Source organism: Malaclemys terrapin, chromosome 6, assembly GCF_027887155.1.
Source record: "Malaclemys terrapin pileata isolate rMalTer1 chromosome 6, rMalTer1.hap1, whole genome shotgun sequence".
NCBI classification, from domain to species: domain Eukaryota; kingdom Metazoa; phylum Chordata; order Testudines; family Emydidae; genus Malaclemys; species Malaclemys terrapin.
The window spans coordinates 7,868,568-7,889,832 of NC_071510.1; the positions used below are offsets into that span (position 1 = coordinate 7,868,568).

Consider the following 21,265-nt stretch of genomic DNA (forward strand, 5'->3'; position numbering starts at 1 on the left):
ATATTTGGCCATAAGTGTAAGTAGAAGGAAACCAAGTTTTAGTTTTTTGGGGAAGTAGAGATATAGCTGCTAAATCAGTTCTTGGACTTTGAATACTAGGATTTAGGTTGTTAATTAACATTTCCTTGGTTTAGAAAATGATTTGCCCTTACATCAGGTGGTCTGGTCTTCTGTTCTCCTGTACAGAGCAGTGAGCAAATGAGGCCTAGCAGTTCAGGTTGTAAAGACATATTTAGCATTTTATTGTCTTTAGATTAGAGAGCTCAAAATTGAACCATAATGAAAACAGACCTTCTGGATAGATCTGTGTAGAGTCAGCATTGTCAAACTTTTATAGCAAGAACCCCATTTTAATAAAGATTGTCGTATGACACTTCCCCTCCCACTCAGCCACACTATATTCCTTAGGCAACTACAGCAAATTACTTCTGTTGAAGATGCATTAAATAACTTAACTGGCTAAATATATGTTAACAGTAGGAAATAAGATAGAGGAACCAGCAATACATGACCAGCAGGTTCTGGGGTCCTCATTTGATAGTTTGGGGGCCTCTGGCCTCTTGCATCCCTACTTCATCTTCCTTCACATACTGGAATCAAGTCACTGAAAGGAAACATGTCTGAGGCTTCTGAAGAATGCCTGCCCCAAATTCCAGCTTTGGGAAGTTTTGAATAGGGACATTTGCTGGTCAAAACCTCTCAGAAATACAGTGTCATGTCACAGTGACCAGAGGCATCATGGTCTAGTGAATCAGATATTAGACTGGAAGTCAGGAGACCTAGAACCTATTCTCAGTTCTATTACTGCCCTTGGCCAAGTTACTCCACCTCCATGTCTGTCTCCTTTCCTACCCTTTATCTCGTCTATTTAGACTGTAACTCTGCCAGGGACTGTCTCACTATGTCTCCATACAGTGCCTAGTGTATGGACACCATAAGGGTTAGTGAAATAATTATGGCCGTATGTGAAGTTGAAGCGCCTGCAGTAGTTAAGAAATTGGTGGATGTAAGGATCAATCCATATGTTTTCACACAATGTCACAGAGGTCATGATGATATAGCAACAAGTAAAGTGACAAGTCGTTGCCACGCAGAGCTTGTCTTCCAAGTTAGACACACAGTTTATAACAGCAGAGAGATGATTATCAGTATGTATCCATCCTATTAGTTATCTTTCATCATCACCATCATCATGTTCCTATTACGCCACTGGCGTTTAGGGCAGTGATGAAGCTCCTCCACTCCTGTCTGTTTCTGGCAAGTCTTTTGATGGTTCCCCAGCTGTGCCCCAGGTTTTTCAGCTCGGCTTCCACAGCTCTTCGCCATGTTGTTTTCGGGCAGCCTTGTTCTTGCTTGCCTTCAGGTGTCCATCTTATTGCTACTCTGGTGATGGAATCAGTTTCCATCCGAAGCACATGACTGATCCATCTCCAACGCCTCCTGGCAGTGATGGTGCTCAGATCCTCTTGGCTTCACTGTGTCAATAGATCTTGGTTTGAGATTGTTCTGGGTCAAAAGATATGGAGGATTTTTTTGAGGCAGGTTGTATGGAATAAAGACAGTTTGGACATGTCATATTTTCTCATTCCCCAGCATTCTGCACTATAAAGTAGTGTTGAAAGTACAGCACTCTGGTAAATCTTGAGTTTGGTTTTGGTGTTGTATTTTGATGATTTCCAGACAGTTATCTTTCAGAGTTTTTTAAAAAGCTAATCCTATAAATTAAAATATGGTAGCAATGTGCAGAATGACAGGTTAGATGTCAGTAAAAGAAACCATTCCTATAGCTCTTAACCATTTCACTGCACTCAGAAACTGTAATCTAAGTAATCCCCAAAACCCTAATGATATCTTCAATTCAGCTAACAAATATATTTCATTAAATCAGTGTAGGATCATCCTAGCACAGGTAATAATACCAGGCTCTTGTATAGCACTTTTCACCAGTAAAACTCAAAGTGCTTTATGAAGATAATTATCATTGTCCCCCTTTCATAGATGTGGAAATGGAGGCACAGAGAGGTGTAGTAATTTACAAAGGATACACAATAGGCCAGCTTGATTAATAGTTACACTTCTTTAACTGTGAACACAAGTGATTGTCTTCCCCCTTAAAAGTGAGCAATACCAAAACCCTAGACATTTGTTTAGCAATGGTTCCTATTTTTATTTGGCATACCACAGCCTGGCACATCTTATGCAGGCATCTAGGTAATTGGAGCAGAATTCCGGAAGGCTTACAAGTGTCTGATAAGCTCACTACTCTGTTTTGTGGTACTGTATGGATGATAAATCAGAAAATGGAAATGGTTGGAAGAAATCTATATTTTAGCAGGCAAGATGTTCTCAAAAATTTATTCTGCACTGTGAAACTATGACTTGTTTACAGATATTGCTAGTGATTTTAGAGTAACATTCCTCACCTCTATATTTTGCAATGATGTGCTTTTTCTATTAATAACACTGTATTTTATTTCAGAAACTAGGTGAAAGTGTTCAACAGCTTCTGCTAACGAAAATTGCAGTCTACCTGATGACTTTTTTAATAGTAACAGTGGCTTGGGCAGCACATGTAAGGTATGAAAAGGGGGAACACTTTTTTGTCTAATTCTTTCTAGGAAGCTAAAGCAAGGTTAGTTTAGTGGAAGTGAGTGACCAGAGATGCTATGTCACATTTTTCTGGAAATTTGCCGTGAGCGTCCTGATAGAATGTTTTGATTATAGCCAAAGAGGATTAAAATATTTGATATTAAGCCATCTTTGTGTAATGGTTTTTAAAGCTACAGAAACCATAAGATAAGAGATGTTTGGGAAATTTTTTTTAGATAATATTGGCAGAAGGTACAAAAATTCCTTGTACAGTATCACCAACACGTCTGACCCGCCACAGTAGCAGCAAAGTAAAGGAAAATAAATACTGTATCTTTAAAGTCAAGCTATTTTAGGTTTGTAGACAGTAAAATATACAAGTTGTTCCATTAAAAATATAATTTCTAACATATATAGTTAGAGGAATTCAAACAGCAGAATTGGTCTAGAGCTTATGTTTGTCCTTTCCAATGCATACAACATCACTTCTCTCCCCAACAGCATATTCTTTAAAACTGAGTGAGAGATTGGTGAATCTGCATTTTATAGGGGGTACAGACTGTGCCCCTTTCCAGCATGCTTTGTTAAAAGGAAATTGACAAGGAAGCCTTTCCCTTGTCTTCTCTTTCTTCTCTCTTCCACTCCAACCATCTGAGCTTCTTTTCTAATTGAGGGCAGGTTAGCTGGAGTTTATTTCCTAATTTTGTCTAAACAAAACCAGTTTTCTTTGATTTGGCACTGCTCAAGATAAAGAAGAACCATAACCCCCTCTCTTTTCCCTCCCCCCACCCCCAAGGCTTGAACAGATTGGGAGGGGAATAAAACTACAGTTTGTCCTATTTTTCCCCCAATGCTTTTTCCTAATTTCTCAGGGTACATCTACACTACAGGGGGGAGTCGATTTAAGATACACAAATTCAGCTACGTGAATAGCGTAGCTGAATTCGACGTATCGCAGCCGACTTACCCCGCTGTGAGGACGGCGGCAAAATCGACTTCTGCGGCTTTCTGTCGGCGGCGCTTACTACCACCTCCGCTGGTGGAGTAAGAGCGCCGATTCGGGGATCGATTGTCGCGTCCCGACGGGACGGGATAAATCGATCCCCGAGAGGTCGATTTCTACCCACCGATTCAGGCGGGTAGTGTAGACCTAGCCTCAGTGATGTACTGTACATATTTACAGTAACTAAGCAATGAAAATAACTTGATTCAACTGCTTGTTTTTCTAGTGATATTCGCTTAGTGAAATAACTGCAGTTTGTCTTACCTGAGGCTTCGATACCATCATAATTGGCACTTTTTGAATGCGTATAAAATAAAACTTATTACTAAACCTCTTTAGATTATCATCTTTTAGGAAGGCTACAAAATGAATACTATGTGGGCGAAGAAAACATGGGTTGAATAAATATCTAATTTCTCAAATTACGAGATGCTAAAATCTTCCCTTTCAAATGGAGAAACTTAACAAGATTTGATTTCCTCTGGCTCGTCTGTAATACTTTGCCTATAAAATGACTACAACTACAGAATGCTTGGTTGGGCATTTTTTCCAATGCCATATCTTTATTTAAACCAGCCATTTCAATCTAGTCATGATGAATGGATGCAAGGTCTTGGAACAGATTTTGAAAGAGAAAATAGTTAAGGACATAGAAGTAATTGGGATAAAATACAAAATAATTTTACAAAAGGTAGATTGCGCCAAACCAACCTTATCTCTTTTTTTGAGAAGATAACTTATTTTTTAGACAAAGGAAATGCAGTAGATCTAATCTTCCTGATTTCAATAAATCATTTGATACAGTTTCACACAAGAAATTATTAAATTGGAGAATATGGGGATTAATACGAGAATTAAAAGGTGGGTGAGGTGCTGGTTAATGGGGAGACTACAGTGGGTAATACTGAAAGGTAAGCTTTCAAATTGAAGGGAGTCTACTAGTGGAGTTCCTCAGGGATTGGTCTTGGAACCAGTCTTATTTAACATTTTTATTGCTGACCTTGGCACATAAAGTGGGATTGTGCTAATAAAATGTGTGAATTACATAAAGTTGGGAGGTATTGCCATTACGGAGGAGGACCTGAATATCATACAATAAGATTTGGATGACTTTGAAAACTGAAGTAATCCAAATGGGATGAAATTTTATAGTTCAAAGGGCAAGGTCATGCACTTAGGGACTAACAACAAGAATTTTTGCTTTAAACTGGAAATTTACCAGTTGGAAACAACAGAAGAACTTTCTCCTGAAAGTCCTGAGTGTATTGGTTGATCACAGGCTGACTCTGAGCTGCCACTGTGATGCGGCTGTGAAAAAGGATTATGCAGTCCTAGGACACGTCAGGCGAGGTATTTGCAGTAGAGAGAGAGAAGTGTTAGTATCCTTATACCAGGCACTGGTGAGACCTCACCTGGAATGCTTTGGGCAATTTTGGTCTCCCATGTTTAAGAAACATGAATTCAAACTGGAACAGGTACAGAGAAGGGCTACTAGGATGGTCAGAGGAATAGAGAACCTACCTTACGGAGGAGACTTAAGGGGCTTAGCTTGTTTAGCTAACCAAATGAAGGCTGACGGAAGAGATGTTTGCTTTCTATAAATACATCAGAGAGGGAGAGGAGTTATTTCAGGTAAGGGCCAATGCTGGTACAAGAACAAATGGCTATAAACTGGCCATCAACAAATTCAGGCTTGAAATTAGATAAAAGTTTCTAACCATCAGAGGAGTGAAGTTCTGGAACAGCCTTCCAAGGGGAACAGTGGGGGCAAAAAAACCTAACTGGATTCAAGACTGAGTTTTATGGAGGGGATGGTATGGTCTGATGAGGTTGCCTATTGTAGCATGTGGCCCATCTGCTAGTAGCAAAAATCCCCAACAGCCAGAGATGGGACACGAGATGGGGAGGTCTCTGGGTTACTGCAGTGAATTCTTTCCCAGGTGTCTGGCTGATGGGTCTCACCCACATGCTCAGGGTCTAACTGATCGTCGTATTTAGGGTCCAGAATGAATTTTCCCCCAGGTCAGACTGGCGAAGTGATCTCACAAAACTGGGTGACTGGGCAACAAAATGGCAGATGAAAGTCAATGTTGATAAATGCAAAGTCATGCACTCTGGAAAACACAATCCTGACTGTACATACAAAATCATGGGGTCTAAATTAGCTGTTACCACTCAAGAAAGATCTTGGAGTCATTGTGGAGAGTGCTCTGAAAACATCTGCACAATGTTTAGTGGCAGTCAAAAAAGCTAACAATGTTAGGAACCATTGGGAAAGTAATAGATAATAAGACAGAAAATGTCATCATGCCTCTGTATAAATCTGTAATATACCCACAGCTTGAAACCAATAGTTTCTGTTGACCATGCCATCTCAAAAAGGATATATTAGAATTGGAAAAGGTGCAGAGAAGGGCAACAAAAATGATTAGGGGTATGGATCGGCTTCCGTATGAGGAGATATTAATAAGACTGGGACTTTACAGCTTGGAAAAGAGAAGACTAAGGGGGGGATATGATAGAGATCTATAAAATCTTGGTGACTGACTTCTCCAGGGTGCAACCTGGAACTGGGGTACGGTTGAGCCCTGTCTCAGCAGCCTGGGTTCCCTCCCGCAGACCCCTCCCAGTCCTGCATTCGCACAAACATTTACACAGGCAGGGACATACCCAGCTGCAGTTACATGCCTTTGCCAGTCACTCATGAACCAACAATAGAGAGGCTTCAGCCCCCAGCCTAGGACCCCAGAGCTGTACAGTCTTACCCTGATCAGAAGCCTGACCAGTGTAAGTTATTACCCAGTCCGCCCCTCCCTCATCGTGTAGAGGACAACGCACCAGCCCCTGTTCCTGAGCAGATTTCCCTTTGCACTTCAAAGAACACACTGTTTTTAGGTTAAAAAATATAAAACCGATTTATTAACTACAGACAGATTTTAAGTGATTATAAATAATAGCTTACCTAAGAAATAAACAAAATCGCAATCTAAGTTCTATATACTAGACAGGATTTGAATCGAGCAGTATCTCACCCTGATAGTAGTACAAGCAGTTTGTAGATCTTTCATACCCAGGCTGGGATCCCTTCTTTCCTGCCTGGGACCATCCCCCGTTCTGTCTTTGTTTCTCAGGTGCTTCCAGGTGTTGAGTTGTGCGGGGGGTGAGGCCAAGTGATGATGTTGCTTCCCCCCTTTATAGCTTCTGCCATGTGGAGGGAACTTCTTTGTTCCAAGCAAAGTCCCCAGCAGTTTGTGGAAAAGTACAAGCACAAGATGGAATCCAGTATAAGGAGGCCCAGATTGGTATGCCAGAGGGTTCAGCCGTACCCCAGTTCCAGGTTGCCCCCCGAGAAGTCCGTCACGCTTGACTGGCATGGAAAAAATGAATAAGGAAGTGTTATTACTTCTTCACATAACACAAGAATCAGGGATTGCCCAATGAAATTAATAGACAGCCGGTTTAAAACAAAAAGGAAATACTTTCCTTACACAATGCACAGTCAACCTGTGGAACTCGTTGTTGGGTGATGTTACAATTTTGGCCTTCGCAACAGGGTCCAAAAAAGAACTAGATAATTTAACAGAGGACAGGTCCATAAATGGCTGTTAGCCAGGATGGTCTGGGACACAACCCCATGCTCTGAGTGTCCCTAGCCTCTCTTTCCCAGAAGCTGGGAGTGGACGACGGGATGGATCACTTGATGATCACCTGTTCTGTTCATTCCTTCTGAAGCATCTGGCATTGGCCAGTGTTGGAAGATGGGATATTGGGCTAGATGGACCATTGGTCTGACCCAGTATAGCCGTTCTTATGTTGTTAATAAGTTAAGGAACAGTTTGTGGGAGGACCTTTGTTCAGTGATCAGTATACTTTATAGATTAATAAAGGAATACAATAAAATTAAATCTACAGACATTAAAAAAAAATATTTAACCTATTAACCTTGCTTTTTTTATTCTAAGTAAAATGCAATGAGAACCAGAATAATTCCACCCTCCCCAAAGCCAAATGTAGGGGGGGGGATAATCTAAACTGGTTTTCATGCACGTTCTGAGACTGATGAATTTAACAAAACCTCATAATCTGGGTCTACTTTGAAAAATGACTCAAATGCTATTCAGAGATCTCAAAGATTTCCAGATGAACCTTGCTCTATTTGCAAATTAAAATTTGCAAATTTATTCTAACTGCCACACCTGCAAATTTATTTTGGAATATGTACATCAGTCTGGCTTCTTTCTGGTTCGTCCATCACCAGTAAACAAAGTTTCTGTTGGTGAAAATTTGCCTGTGTTTCACATTTGAGCAACACCGTTGTCTGCAGTTGAATTTCATGAGTTTAAATGAGTTCAGACTATGACCCTACAGTCAGAGTTTTAGGGCCACTTAAGCACATGAGTAGATCCATTGACTTCAGTGGGGTTACTCACATGTTTGCATGATTACGGCCTCCGTTAATAATTTTGTTGATGTGAGAGTCAATAAAGTTCAGCTCACTTTTTCACATCTGTATTGGCTCTGCAGCAGTAGTGAAAATGTATTTCAGTAAACCAATAGGATTCAGAATGACATAAGAAACATCCGTAGAGTAAGAAAATGCCCATTTTACATAGTCTCCTTTCTGACCCAACTGCCCTTTAAAAATTAGAAAGCAATGATTCACTAATAACCACCCCTTCAGCAATTGAATTTGGATTTCTTTATCTAGCATTTTTATTTTCTTAATAAACAAATGTTTTTATGTTTCAGATCATCAGATACCTGTTTTTTCAGTCAGACAGATATTTATTGCTAGCTGCCACTGCTGCTTATTATATAAATTGCCGAACACTGGAAATGTGTTTACGATATAATGTTATCAATGCCTATTTTTATAAGTAGGTTGGTTCATGACTTTTTGTCTTGTTTTTGCAGACTGTTTCAGGTGATAGAACTTATAGATGATGTTCTTGCCCTTCTAAATTTGGTGAGTCTCTATCAATCATAGTTGAACCAACAAATGCAGGTTGAGATGTATAAAGGCTGATAGAGCTACACTTTTTGTTCTATTTGTATCCAGATACTGTCAACAAAGGTCTTTTTAATCTGAGTAGTTTAAATTGGCCAAATAGGAAAACAGTCAGAATCATGCAGCTTAATTTCCCTTTTCTGTAAGGCAGAGAAGGGCAAACTACGGCCCATGGGCCGGATCCGGCCCGTCAGGGCTTTCAATCCGGCCCGTGGGATTGCCAGCCCCATGGCGCAGCGGGGCTAAGGGAGGCTCCCTGTCTGCCCTGGCCCTGCACCGCTCCCAGAAGCATCCGGTACCACATCCCTGCGGTCTCTGGGGGATGGGGACAGAGGACTCCGTGCACTGCCCTCACCTGCAGGCACCGCTCCCCACAGCTCCCATTGGCCGGGAATAGGGAAATATGGCCAATGCGAGATTCAGGGGTGGTAACCACAGGTGAGGGCAGCGGCGGCGGAGCCGCATGTCCCATCCCATCCCCAGGAGCCCCTGCTGGACATGCTGGCCACTTCCGGGAGCAGCGCTGGGCCAGGACAGGCAGGGAGCCTGCCTTAGCCCCGCTGTGCGCTGCTGCCACCCCGGAGTCACTCAAAGTAAGCAGCACCGGGCCGGAGCCCACACCTCTTGCACCCCTGCCCTGAGCCCTCTGCTGCACCCTGCACCCCTCCTGCACCCCAGTCCCTTGCCCTGAGCCCCTTCCTGCACACCGCACCCACCACACACACCTCGCACTCCATCCTGCCCCCCCGCCCCAGCCCTACATTCATGGCCCTGCATGCAATTTCCCCACCCGGGGATGTGGCCCTCGGGCCAAAAAGTTTGCCCACCCCTGCTGTAAGGGAAACTGAAATTGCCTAGAGAAATTCAGCCATGAGCTGAAGAAATGTTTAGTAGCAGGTTAGTCTGGCGTGCACGTGAGGTAAGTCAAGAGGGGAATTCTGAAGGAAGCTCTTGTCTCTAGTGGTCTATATGCTGGCTGGACTCCTAGCTCTGCATAGAAGAAATGAGCCCAAACTGCAGAAATCAGGATTTCACCTTGTCCAATGCCCTGAGAGTGGGTTTAGATCACAGGTAATGGCTTGGAGCCGATTTCTATTTAGTTTTTTCAAAAACTCATATTTAAATATGAATATTTGAAGTACAGGATTAATTGTAGGTTTTTGGTTTTTTTTAAAGCTGTCTACTACTGAGTGACCACTTGGGTTCTTGAACCATTTTAATGAGCTTTACATTTATCCTAAATCTTATTTTAGGTTAAAGATAATACCTTAAAAGTTATTGGTTTACTTGTTAGCGTGTTTGGAGAGTTTTCTTTAACGAATAACACTGTAATAGCTGTATTGTTATTGTGGGGATGCTGCCCTCTAGTGGAAGGAGTGATGCATTTATCCTGTCTTTCATGATACTTTATTCCAGTGGTCACCAACCCATTGATCGCAATGAACTGGTCGATCCTGGAACCTCTGCCAGTCGATTGCGATCGCTGGGCTGCTAAAAGTTCGGCGGCGCAGCGGGGCTCAGGCAGGCTGCCTGCCCTGGCCCCACGCCTCTCCCGGAAGCGGCTGACTGCTGGGACGTCTCTGCAGTCCCTGGCGGGGGACGGGGCAGTGAGGCGGCTCCGTGCGTTGCTCCCGCCCCCAGCATCATCCCTGTGGTTCCTGGCCAATGGGCGCTGCGGAGGAGGCGCTAGCGGGCGCGGGCAACGCATGGAGACCTGCTGTCCCCCCATCCCCTTCTGGGGCGACATAGACTTGCCAGCAACCAGCCGCTTTCGGGAGCAACGTGGGGTCAGGGCAGGCAGGCAGCCTGCCTGAGCCGCGCTGCACTGCTGAGTGGGAGCCTGTGGTAAGCGCCCCCTAACCGGAGCCTGCACCCCTCGCCCTCTTCTGCACCCCAACCCTCTGCCCCAGGTTCAGCCCGGAATCCCCTCCCACACTCGACCTCAGCCCAGAGCTACACCCCCTCCTGCACCCCAACCCCCTGCTCCAGCCCGGTGAAAGTGAGTGAGGGTCGGGGAGAGCGAGCGATGGAGGGAAGGGGAAAGGGGCAGAGTAGATCCTGGGTTGATCTTACTTTCAAAAAGTGATCTTGTGCATAAAAAAGTTGGAGACCACTGCTTTATTCTATTGTTTTAAACCACTTCCGTTTACAGTCCACATGTCACAATATTTAATGAAATAGAAATTTTAAAATGATTCTGCTTACAACAGACTGACTTTAAATACCATTAGGGTGTGTCTACACTGGCAGGGTTACAGCGCTGGCAGTTACAGCGCCGCTTAGAGAGCGCAGAAGGGAAACCGCTGTTGTGTGTTCACACTGTCAGCTGCCTGCGTAATAGCATGTTCACACTTGCGGCACTTGCAGCAGTATTCAGAGCGGTGCGCTCTGGGCAGCTATCCCACAGTGCATCTCTTCCTCTTCTGCCGCTAAGAGTTGTGGGAAGGCGGAGGGGGTTGCGGGGCATCCTGGGTGTTTCGCATCCCAGCAATCCCTGTGCATCTGTCCACATTTGGCACCATCTTTCAACGGTTTGTATACTGCGCACTCTGCTCTGCCTCTTCAGTCTGCAGGAATGGATCCCGCGCTGTTAACCAATATGCTGCTCGCTCTCACTAACACGTCATGAGTGGCAGTGAAGTTATTCCTTAAACTACAAAGGCAAGAGGAGTGCGACGTTGATCTCACCACGCATAGTAGCTACGACACGAGATTGCTTGTGGCATTCACGGAGGTGCTGACCACGTGGAATGCCACTTTTGGGCTCAGGAAACAAGCGCTGAGTGGTGGGATCACATCATCATGCACATCTGGGATGACGAGCAGTGGCTGCAGAACTTTGGATAAGGAAAGCCACATTCATGGGACTGTGTGATGAGCTTGCCCCAGCCCTGCGGCACAAGGACATTAGAATGAGAACTGCCCTGCCGTTGGAGAAGCGCGTGGCGATTGCACTGTGGAAGCTGGCTACTCCAGACTGCTACCGATCAGTCGCTAACCAGTTCGGAGTGGGAAAGTCGACCATTGGACTCGTGTTGACCGAAGTGTGCAGGGCCATTAATCGCATCCTGCGCCGAAAGAATGTGACTCTGGGCAACGTGTGTGACTTTGTGGCTGGCTTTGCACAAATGGGCTTCCCTAACTGTGGAGGGGCGATAGATGGGACGCATATTCCAATTCTGACACCAGACCAACTAGCCACCGAGTACATTAATCAGAAGGGGCATTTCTCAATGGTTCTCCAGGCGCTTGTGGATCACCGGGGGTGTTTCATGGACATTAACGCAGGCTGGTCTGGAAATGTACATGACGCACACATCTTTTGGAACACTGGCCTGTTCAGGAAGCTGCAAGTGAGGACTTTCTTCCTGGACCAGAAGATCACCGTAGGGGAAGTTGAAATGCCCATTGTGATCCTAAGTGACCCTGCCTACCCCTCAATGCCGTGGCTTATGAAGCCATTTACGGGACACCTTGACAGCAGCGCTATATGCTCCATAATATTTGTGAAGGGAAGGGGGAAAGTTTCACGCAGGGCTGGACTACTGAGGCTCAGCGCCTGGAGGCTGAGTTTGAACAGCCAGAGAGCAGCACTATTAGAAGGGTGCAGTGTGGGGCCATAAGGATCAGGGATGCCTTGAGGCAGCAATTTGAAACTGAAAGCCACTAATATTTGTTGCTATGCTTGGGAGTGCAGTGCTTGTAACGCTAGAAGGTGATTGTGATTGGTGCAGACAATGCACTATGAAGGGTTAAGAAAATTGCCTGTTGCTTTGCAGGGCTCTGTTTGCTTTCAATTCCTATAATAAAGATTGTTTGTTTTCAAACCAAAATAATTCTTTTAATAAACAACAACTGGAGGCGAGAGACAAACAAAAAAAAACCCCACACATCAGCCTGGAAGGGGGAAGGGAGGGTCCCAAGAAGAGGTGGGGTCCCAGAACGGTTAAAGATTTGTGTATGTCCAGGTATCCTATCCATCCTTCTCCTGTGGAGTGCAGTGCAGCGGGTACTGTATTTCAGCAGGGCTAAACTGCAGAGGGACGGGTGTGAGTGAAGTGGGCACTGGGAGTCCGCAGGGCTGGACTGTGACTGGGCAGGAGTAGAATGCAGCAGGTACAGACCGGAGCCAGGAGGTTGATAAGAGTGTGTTGGCAGAGTCTGGGGGGTGCATGGGAAAGAGTTTTGCGACAGTGGCTGCAGGGGAGGGCAGGCGTGGAGCTGCTCCATTTGCTGTGCTAATAGCACCTGGAGAGTGTCCGCTTGGCACTCCATAACGTTTAAGAGCCGCTCCGTGGCTTCATTCTGGTGCTCCGCATTCTCCTTTCGGTCCCTTTTCTCGCTGTCCCGCCACTCCTTCAATTCTTGTTTTTCGGCCGCGGAGTGCATCATAACATCACGCAGAAAGTCCTCTTTCGTTCTTCGTGGTCGCTTTCTAATTCTGCACAGCCGTTCAGTCAGCGATGACAAAGAGGGAGGCTGGGCTCCCAAGGTCATCTCTGTGAAGCCAAAACGCAACATTTTACAGAAGCAGCATTCTTTGCGAAACACAGCCCACTGATTCAGTGATTTAAAACACAGCCACTATTCACGTACCTGTCACTAACTGGCTGACCCCAGGCAAGCACACATGAACCACAAAACCCCCAAAATGGTGAGTAGCCTCAGGGGCACGGAAATTCAGTGTTCCAGGACGGTACTGGGCACGTGGCTCTTGGAGAGAGCCAGCACTGTAGGGGATGCCTTATAATCATACTGTCCCAACACTTTCCACAGGCTGTGTTCATTATGGAAGATATCTCGCTGCTGAGGGTGAGCAGGGAATCAAGGGAGGGTCTTCTCCAAGACTGCCGCTTCCGCCCTGGCCCTTTTGCGGCTCGCCTGTGTGCAGCAATGGTCCCCCCCTGCGCCCCTGTGACAGCAGAGTGCCGCGGGAAAGTTACCCTTAATAGGGCAAGAAACAAAGGAGCTCTGCCAAAAAACCTGCGGCAGCGGATTGCCCAATATCTCCATGAGAGTTTCGTGGAGATCTGAGGCAGATTCCCGTGAAGTGAAGGAGTCAATCAACACCCTGTCCGCCGCTCAGACTAGGCATGTGGTGATACGCGCATCATACAGACAAAAGCCTGTTTTCTGTACAACCCTCCTGCCCTCAGCAACTCACTTCAGCAATTCCCAGAATCAAAGCCACTTACCAGGGGCCTCCTGTGCTGTTTGTGCTTTGCCAAGATTCAACAGCTGTGACTGGCTAGCCTCCTCTGGGGTAGAGAAGAGCTCCTGGCTGCATGCATCTCTGACCTCCGAGTCCTCTGCCTCTGGGTCTCCCTCTCCCTCCACATCCTCGTCCAAGATTTCCTCCTCCGGGCTCAGTCCATTCTCGACTGGCACACGAGCCACCGAAGTATCCACAGGGGCCTTCGCAGTGCAGGTGGGGTCGCCACTGAGTATCACGTCCAGCTCTTTGTAGAGCCTGCAGCTTGTGCGTGCAGCACCGGAGCGGCGGTTTGCCTCCCACGCCTTCACTTTGACCCTGCACTACAGTGTGTCCTGGTCATGGCCCCTTTCTGTCATGCATCGGGAAATCTGTCCGTAGGTATAATTCCGACGGCTGGAGTGCAGCTGGGATTGAACAGTCTCCTCTCCCCAAATGCTGATGAGGTCCAGTAGCTCGGCATTGCTCCAAGCGGGGGATCGCCTGGTGCGTGGAGCAGGCGTGGTCACCTGGAAAGATGCGCTGAGAGCACTGCACGCGTCACCGAGCAAACAGGAAGGGGACTTTCAAAATTCCCAAGGAATTTAAGGGGTGGAGCTCACGGTTGGTCATCTGTGGGCAGGGCAGTAGAGTTCAAACTGATGACCAGAGAGGCAAGAACAGGCATTGTGGGACACCTCCCGGAGGCCAATCGCAGCGCTGTAATTGACCTGGGTGTCTGCACTGGCACCATGGCCCCGTATCCCTGGCACAGAAAGCTGTAAGCCTTTCGTCATGGCTTTTTTACAGCACTGCAGCTGCGCAGTTTCTGTGCGCTAACTGGCTTGGCAGTGTGTAACCTCAGGAGTTACAACACAGAAAGCTGCTTTACTGCGCAGAGACTTACCAGCGTAGACAAGGCCTAAGATAACACAACCAGTTCCTCAAGAATTCATTGATTGTAAAGACATTTAATCCTCTTCTTACATCGCTTTTAAGACAATACATCTTTATGTGGTTGAGGTTCCCTTTTGTTTTATTTTTTTTTTATTATTATTTTTTTTAATTATTATGTGAAACATTGTGGATCAGATAGATGTTTACTTTCAACCAGCTCAAATTAGAGATGTTTGAAACACAGGGGAAATATCAAATTTCTACATTACTACTTTAGAAGGCCTAAGAAGTGAAATAAGATAATAAACTAACTATAGATCTGCTATAAAAACAAAATATATATCTGTATAAAACTATGGAAGACATTCTAATACTGCTAAGCCTGGAGTTGAAGTGTCAAGGCCAAAAGGTCAGCTCTGTTGAATATTCTGACTTAGGACAGGTCTACCATAGAGCAATTCAGTGAAGACACTACTGTGCTGATTGGAGAGTTTCTCCTGTTGGCGTAGTTAATCCACCTCGGCGAGAGATGGTAACTATGTCAATGGGAGAAACCCTTCCCTCAACGCAGCGCTGTCTACATCGCGGGTGAGGTCAGTATAACTGCATCGCTCGGGGTGCGGATATTCCACACCCCTGAGCGACGTAATTATACCAGCGTAAGTTTATAATGTAGACTTGGCCTAAGAAAACACTTACATCTGCTCCATAGTGATCCATTTCCTGTAGGGTTCAGGTAGCAACTTCAGGAACAAATGATTTTTCTTGAGGTAATGCCTACATTAGGAATGACACCAACAAATAAATAATTCTAACAGTGATGGACTCCCAGGACTTAATCGAGCTTGTGTTTCAAACATGCTTTTTTCCCCTTTCCTTCTAGGCATGTATGATGCTCATAACTTTCTTGCCATACACGGTAAGTAAGTGTTACATTTTCATTCATGTTTAATATGGCTGCTTTAACTCTAAAAAATACCTAATCAAAGCATTCAGAAACCCTAGAGAGCATTATTACGACACCTGAACCCCACTGCAATGCATATGTATTATTTTTCTGATAATCCTAAAAGCTGAACACATTAAAACGTGATTAGGGCTTCTTGTTTTGAGTTTATTAATTTCACACACAAGTTCTATATATCCTACGTAAATAGTGGAGTCCCCCAGGGATCTGTACTGGGCCCAGTCCTATTTAACATATTCATAAATGATCTGGAAAAGGGGGTAAACAGTGAGGTGCCAAAATTTGCAGATGATACAAAACTACTCAAGATAGTTAAGTTCCAGGCAGACTGTGAAGAGCTACAAAAGGATCTCTGAAAACTGGGTGACTGGGCTAAAAAATGGCAGATGAAATTCAGTGTTGATAAATGCAAAGTAATGCACCTTGGAAAACACAATCCCAACTATACATAGAAAATGATGGGGTCTAAATTAGCTGTTACCACTCAAGAAAGATCTTGGAGTCATTGTGGAGAGTTCTCTGAAAACATCCACTCAATGTGCAGCGGCAGTCAAAAAAGCGAACAGAATGTTGGGAATCATTAAGAAAGTGATAGATAATAAGACAGAAAATATCATATTGCCTCTATATAAATCCATGGTACGCCCACATCTTGAATACTGTGTGCAGATGTGGTCACCCCATCTCAAAAAAGATATATTGGAATTGGAAAAGGCTCAGAAAAGGGCAACAAAAAATATTAGGGGTATGGATCGGCTTCCGTATGAGGAGATCTTAATAAGAATGGGACTTTTCAGCTTGGAAAAGAAATGACTAAGGGGTATATGATAGAGGTCTATAAAATCATGACTGGTGTGGAGAAAGTAAATAAGGAAGTGTTATTTACTCCTTCTCATAACACAAGAACTGGAGGCCACCAAATAAAATTACTAGGCAGCAGGTTTAAAACAAACAAAAGGAAGTATTTCTTAACACAACGCACAGTCAACCTGTGGAACTCTTTGCCAGAGGATGTTGTGAAGGCCAAGACTATAACAGGGTTCAAAAAAGAACTAGATAAATTCATGGAGGATAGGTCCATCGATGGCTATTAGCCAGGATGGGCAGGGATGGTGTCCCTAGCCTTTGTTTGCCAGAAGCTGGGAATGTGTGACAGGGGATGGATCACTGGATGATTGTCTGTTCATTCTCTCTGGGGCACCTGGCATTGGCCACTGTCGGAAGACAGAATAGTGAGCTAGATGGACCTTTGATCTGACCCGGAATGGCTGTTATGTTCTTTATGGCTAACTCAAGCTCAACAGCTGGGGACCCCTTGCTTATGCTTAGAAATCTTTGCCCCCTGAGAGTTCAGGCAGCATAGGGATAGCAGTTTCTCTTTAACAGGGATTTTTATTCCCTTCCCCCAGCATTCAAGCTGTGTTGGGATGCGGGCGTGTGCACCCTCTTCAGGGGAGTGGGGGAAGCAATCAAGAAAGTCTTTTGTCCAGTGATATTCCACAATGGCTTGTCTGGTGTCAATGGGCCGCCTTTCGTTAGGGAGGAGAAGACACCTCTTGTGATAAACTGGTATTTCACACTTGGTAATGCTTCTCTCCTGACTGGGGGGGGTTTACAGTCTTAGCAAATATTTTTGTAGTGATAGAGCAAACGTTTAACATTACCTTATAACATGGGATACGGACATTAGAAGTAAGATTAATACATGCCACATCCTACAAGCATTTCTAAACACTGAAACGTGTTCTTATAACAGTAATGCTAACACACAGGTGAGCCAGACTGGTTTCCAGCTATGCATTTGTCAGCGTTCAGTGAGGCCCAGTGGCCTTGGCATGAGCTGGCACCTGATCTGCCAGCATCACAGAGACCTAAGGTGGGAGACAGATTATCCCATAGTTGCTCCCGAGGGGTTGTTACATCTTCCTCTGGTGCTGGCCACTGTCCGAGACAGGGCACTGGGCTCGGTGGACTCAGGTCTGATGTAGTATGGCAGGCCCTAGATTCCGATGACAAGCACAGTAGAAAATCCCTTAAGGGAATTAATTGAGTCTCTTTTCAGTGCAGGGCTTGGGTGATGCGCATTAATGCGGCTTAGGGCTGCACATTGGCTCGTGAGGATAAAAGGAAATCTCGAATCACGCCCCATTCACTGAGCACCATTCGTCTTGTGCACTAAACGAGGCAGAGGTCCTGTGGCGCAAAGTATTGGATCATGTAACTAAAGACTGTTCTAATGGATCCGCACGAGGGGACTGAATTCAGGTTGCACAGGCCGACTTATTTCTGGCATTTCCCAACGTTGGGGAGTTGGATTTAGCAATCTCCCCACCCTTCTAATGCACTGTTTGCAACCTGGTATATACAGCAGGCTCAGCCTAAAGCAGCAGACATAGCGGTCCTGGTGAGGACCGTAGCCACTGAGTCCTCAGTCCTGCAGTGAGTACGGTACGGGTGCGGGGATCTGGTCATACAGAGTCACTTGCAGGATTGGGGCCCAAAGCTGGTATGAAGGAATTCAGGGTTAGTCAGTTGCTTTGGGCCTGTCTCTAGCATTTAACAGCTCCTGCAACCCCAAATCTATGAACACCCCAGTGACTGTGGAAGCCCTGTATTGCATGAGTTGGGCATGCTTGTAGCTTAGTCAGTGGAGTTATTCCAAGAAGGAATTTGTCTTGTTTGGATTGTTCAAGTTTTAAGGTTAAATAAAAGTAGAACTAGTACGTTCCTCATCTCTGCTGCTCTCCTTTAAGTGATTAACTTGTTTACATTTTTCTTGTAGTTTTCCTTAATGGCCTCCTTTCCAGGTGTACCTTTTGGTATTTTCCTGTTTAGCACTTGTGCTGTTGTCATCGGTCTTATCCAGGTATGGGTGTCACTCATTTACTTTTTCCATTCATTATTAGAGACTAGATTTTATTAGATGGAAGTACAATTAGATTTATTAATAGTAGATCTAGAACATTAGGAAAGCTTCATATAAAATGTTGTGATGTTGCTATTATTAGTGTATGGTTTTTGTGATAGTGCAAGATTGGTAACTCGGACAAGTGCCAGATCATGTGGTGACTGTTTTCACTATCCCAAGTCAAGTATGAAAAAATGTAAAAGCACTTGAAATGCCAGTAAAGACACAGATGCAACCAAATCGGGAAGTTCAAACCCCATTGAATCATGATAAATTTGTTCTAAAAAGGAACTCAAAAGGTTACAAAAGTAGCAGTTGATGGACTGTATTATGATGATTTTTCCCCCCTTGCTGGAGTTCTGAACGGCTGCTCGATATTTAGTTCTGCAAGCCTTTTAATTCAGGTACAAGGGCTCCACCTTACTTGTAACCATTAAGTATAAGGGAACAGCAAGTCTCAATGAAATAGTTCCCTTTATCGACGGGTTGAAAATTACACTGGTCACAGGACCATAACTTCGTGTATTAAGTCCAGGATTATACTAGACTGTATTGAGGCAATGGTTGTGAAAGACAAGTGACAGATTTAAATCACGATATTTTATGAATCACCAGATCTAGAAATAAACTCTCTCTTTACTTGGAAGTATGGGAACTCCCGTTCTCTAGTAAAATACATGCATTCTAGCCCAGGTAGGTTTCAAGAGTGGACTTCGCAATCGTCACTCTCACTTTACCATATCTTTCCATTTGAACCCCAGTATGATTTTACTTGCCGCTCTGTTGAACTGCTACAGCTTGAATGGAGTGATTTATATTGGCTGAAAGTTTTGAACACCAGATTTTAAACATTAGCAGCCTTGAGGTTTTTGAGGAGAGGACTTGCTTTCTGAAGGGACAATGAAACCCCAGTTCAGCGCTGCTGAGAGCCATTGAACCAAAATGCAGACCACTATGATGGAAACCACTTCAAGACAGGGGGGATCAGCAGCACCCCCAGCACCTATGTCCCAGTTACTAAAATCTTTGCAAACTTTTTGTAATGTTTACTCTGCAAAGCCTCTCCGTAGTCACACAAATCTTAGTGTGCTAAATCCAAGCCAAAGTTTACATCTGCTTCTGCTGCTCAGGACCCTGGTAAGTCAAAGCCCAGTGAGGCGAGACTGCCGTGATCCAAGGCAACTGTTACCTCCTTGTCAATGGTGGTGTCAGAGCCAGCACTGCCTGAAAAGGAAGCAGCCCTTGCCATTGAGTGGGTGTGGCTAGAAGATGCACTGATTAGTGCATTCCTGCCTAGTGACTTACTGGTGGAAATCAAATCAGTCCTTGCCAGGTAAAAACACCAAGGGGGAGAAGCGGTGGTTCCATTCTCCCTCGGAATGAGTTTCCTCCTGGAGAGTTAGGTGACTTGTGGGCACAGGGAGATGTAATTTACACATCCTATCATCTAGCTGGGTGGATGTATCCAGTATCTGTTACCTCTGCAATGGCTCCCTTTCAGCCGGACCTGAGACCGAGTTCTGTGCTGCTAGATTGTCCGGCATTTTTAACATCTGTACCTGCCTCTGGACTTATTTTGCACAAGGAGCCTCACTCATGGAGCAGGACCCCATTGTGCTAGGCGCAGTGCAGACACACAACAAAAATGTCATATGGGGTGTGGTGGTGGGGGAAGAATACAAAATCTCTGCATAACTAGGTGTTATAACTAGGTACAACAACGAGTCTGTGGCAGAGGCTGAAAAAAACCCAGCCTTCTGACTCACAGTCCCTCTCAAGCCACTAGCCCTCTCCCTGATTTAGTAAGTGCAATAGCTCATGGCCTGCCATGGCAAGGAACCAGTTAAAGTGGTTTCTGGTCCTGAAAGTGTTTCTAAGCACCTGGTCCTGCAGTAGTTATCAGAAGAAAAAAAAATGGATTCCTCACTTCACGCACCATTTCCAGCCTCCGTTGGCATGAAGAGCGTGGAAAGCAGTTGGTACAGCTTGGCCAGCCTGTTCGTTTCACCGTCGGTTGGTTTGCCAAACCAGATGCTTTCTTCAGTAATTGCAAATTGTTGGGTGAAATCTTGTCATTTGCACAAGCAAACAGATTTCAATTAGTAGAAATGATTACATTCTTCTCTTCGGGTAAAATTGTCAATTTGTATTTATCCATGTGGGGCAGAAATACTGTCTGAAAGATCCCGTCACTTTCTTACCAAAGTGGGGTGACCTTGGGCTAGCGGGAGTGGGCAGTGAAACATTTGTGTGTGTGTGTGTGTGTGTGTGTGTTTAAATGATTTGGTGAACAGGTTAAAGATGGAAAGAGATTCATTAGATTGAAAGCTTCTGGGGGGCAGGGACCATGCTTTTGTTTCAAGTTTGTACAGCGCCTAGCACAGTGGAGTCCTAGGCACAATCTGATGTCAGTGGAAAAGTTCAGAGACTGGTTTAGATACATATCTGAAGTTCAAGTATTTACCTAAACCCTTTGGGACTGACCTTCACAAATCCCTTTCCTCTGTATAGGTCCCACTTTCCCCTGACCTGCGGCGTGTGGTTTCTTCTGGGGGAATGCCTAGCTGCCTGCTAGTTGCTGGGGTGGGTCTCCTTGCACTTCAGCATAATAAGGCCCAGGGTCTTGCTTATCTGTGCAAAGGTGGTGATGTATACGTCCTCCATTAGCCCCTGCACCAGGCACGTTAGGGTAGTCTACACTG

The 21,265-nt window shown here is 44.9% G+C and overlaps 1 protein-coding gene across 2 annotated transcripts in view; it reads left to right on the forward strand.

Annotated features, from left to right (window-relative positions):
* The window catches only part of TMEM175 (transmembrane protein 175), a 40,917-nt gene that overhangs the window by 5,977 nt on the left and 13,675 nt on the right, over positions 1 to 21,265 (forward strand). The window contains exons 3-6 of one of the 2 annotated variants that reach the window (XM_054032638.1): positions 2,480 to 2,577; positions 8,507 to 8,558; positions 15,572 to 15,607; positions 18,438 to 18,521. In XM_054032638.1, the coding sequence (XP_053888613.1) occupies positions 2,480 to 2,577; positions 8,507 to 8,558; positions 15,572 to 15,607; positions 18,438 to 18,521 (270 nt within the window). The remainder of the gene's footprint in view (positions 1 to 2,479; positions 2,578 to 8,506; positions 8,559 to 15,571; positions 15,608 to 18,437; positions 18,522 to 21,265) is intronic. The other variant, XM_054032637.1, reaches the window with a different exon arrangement.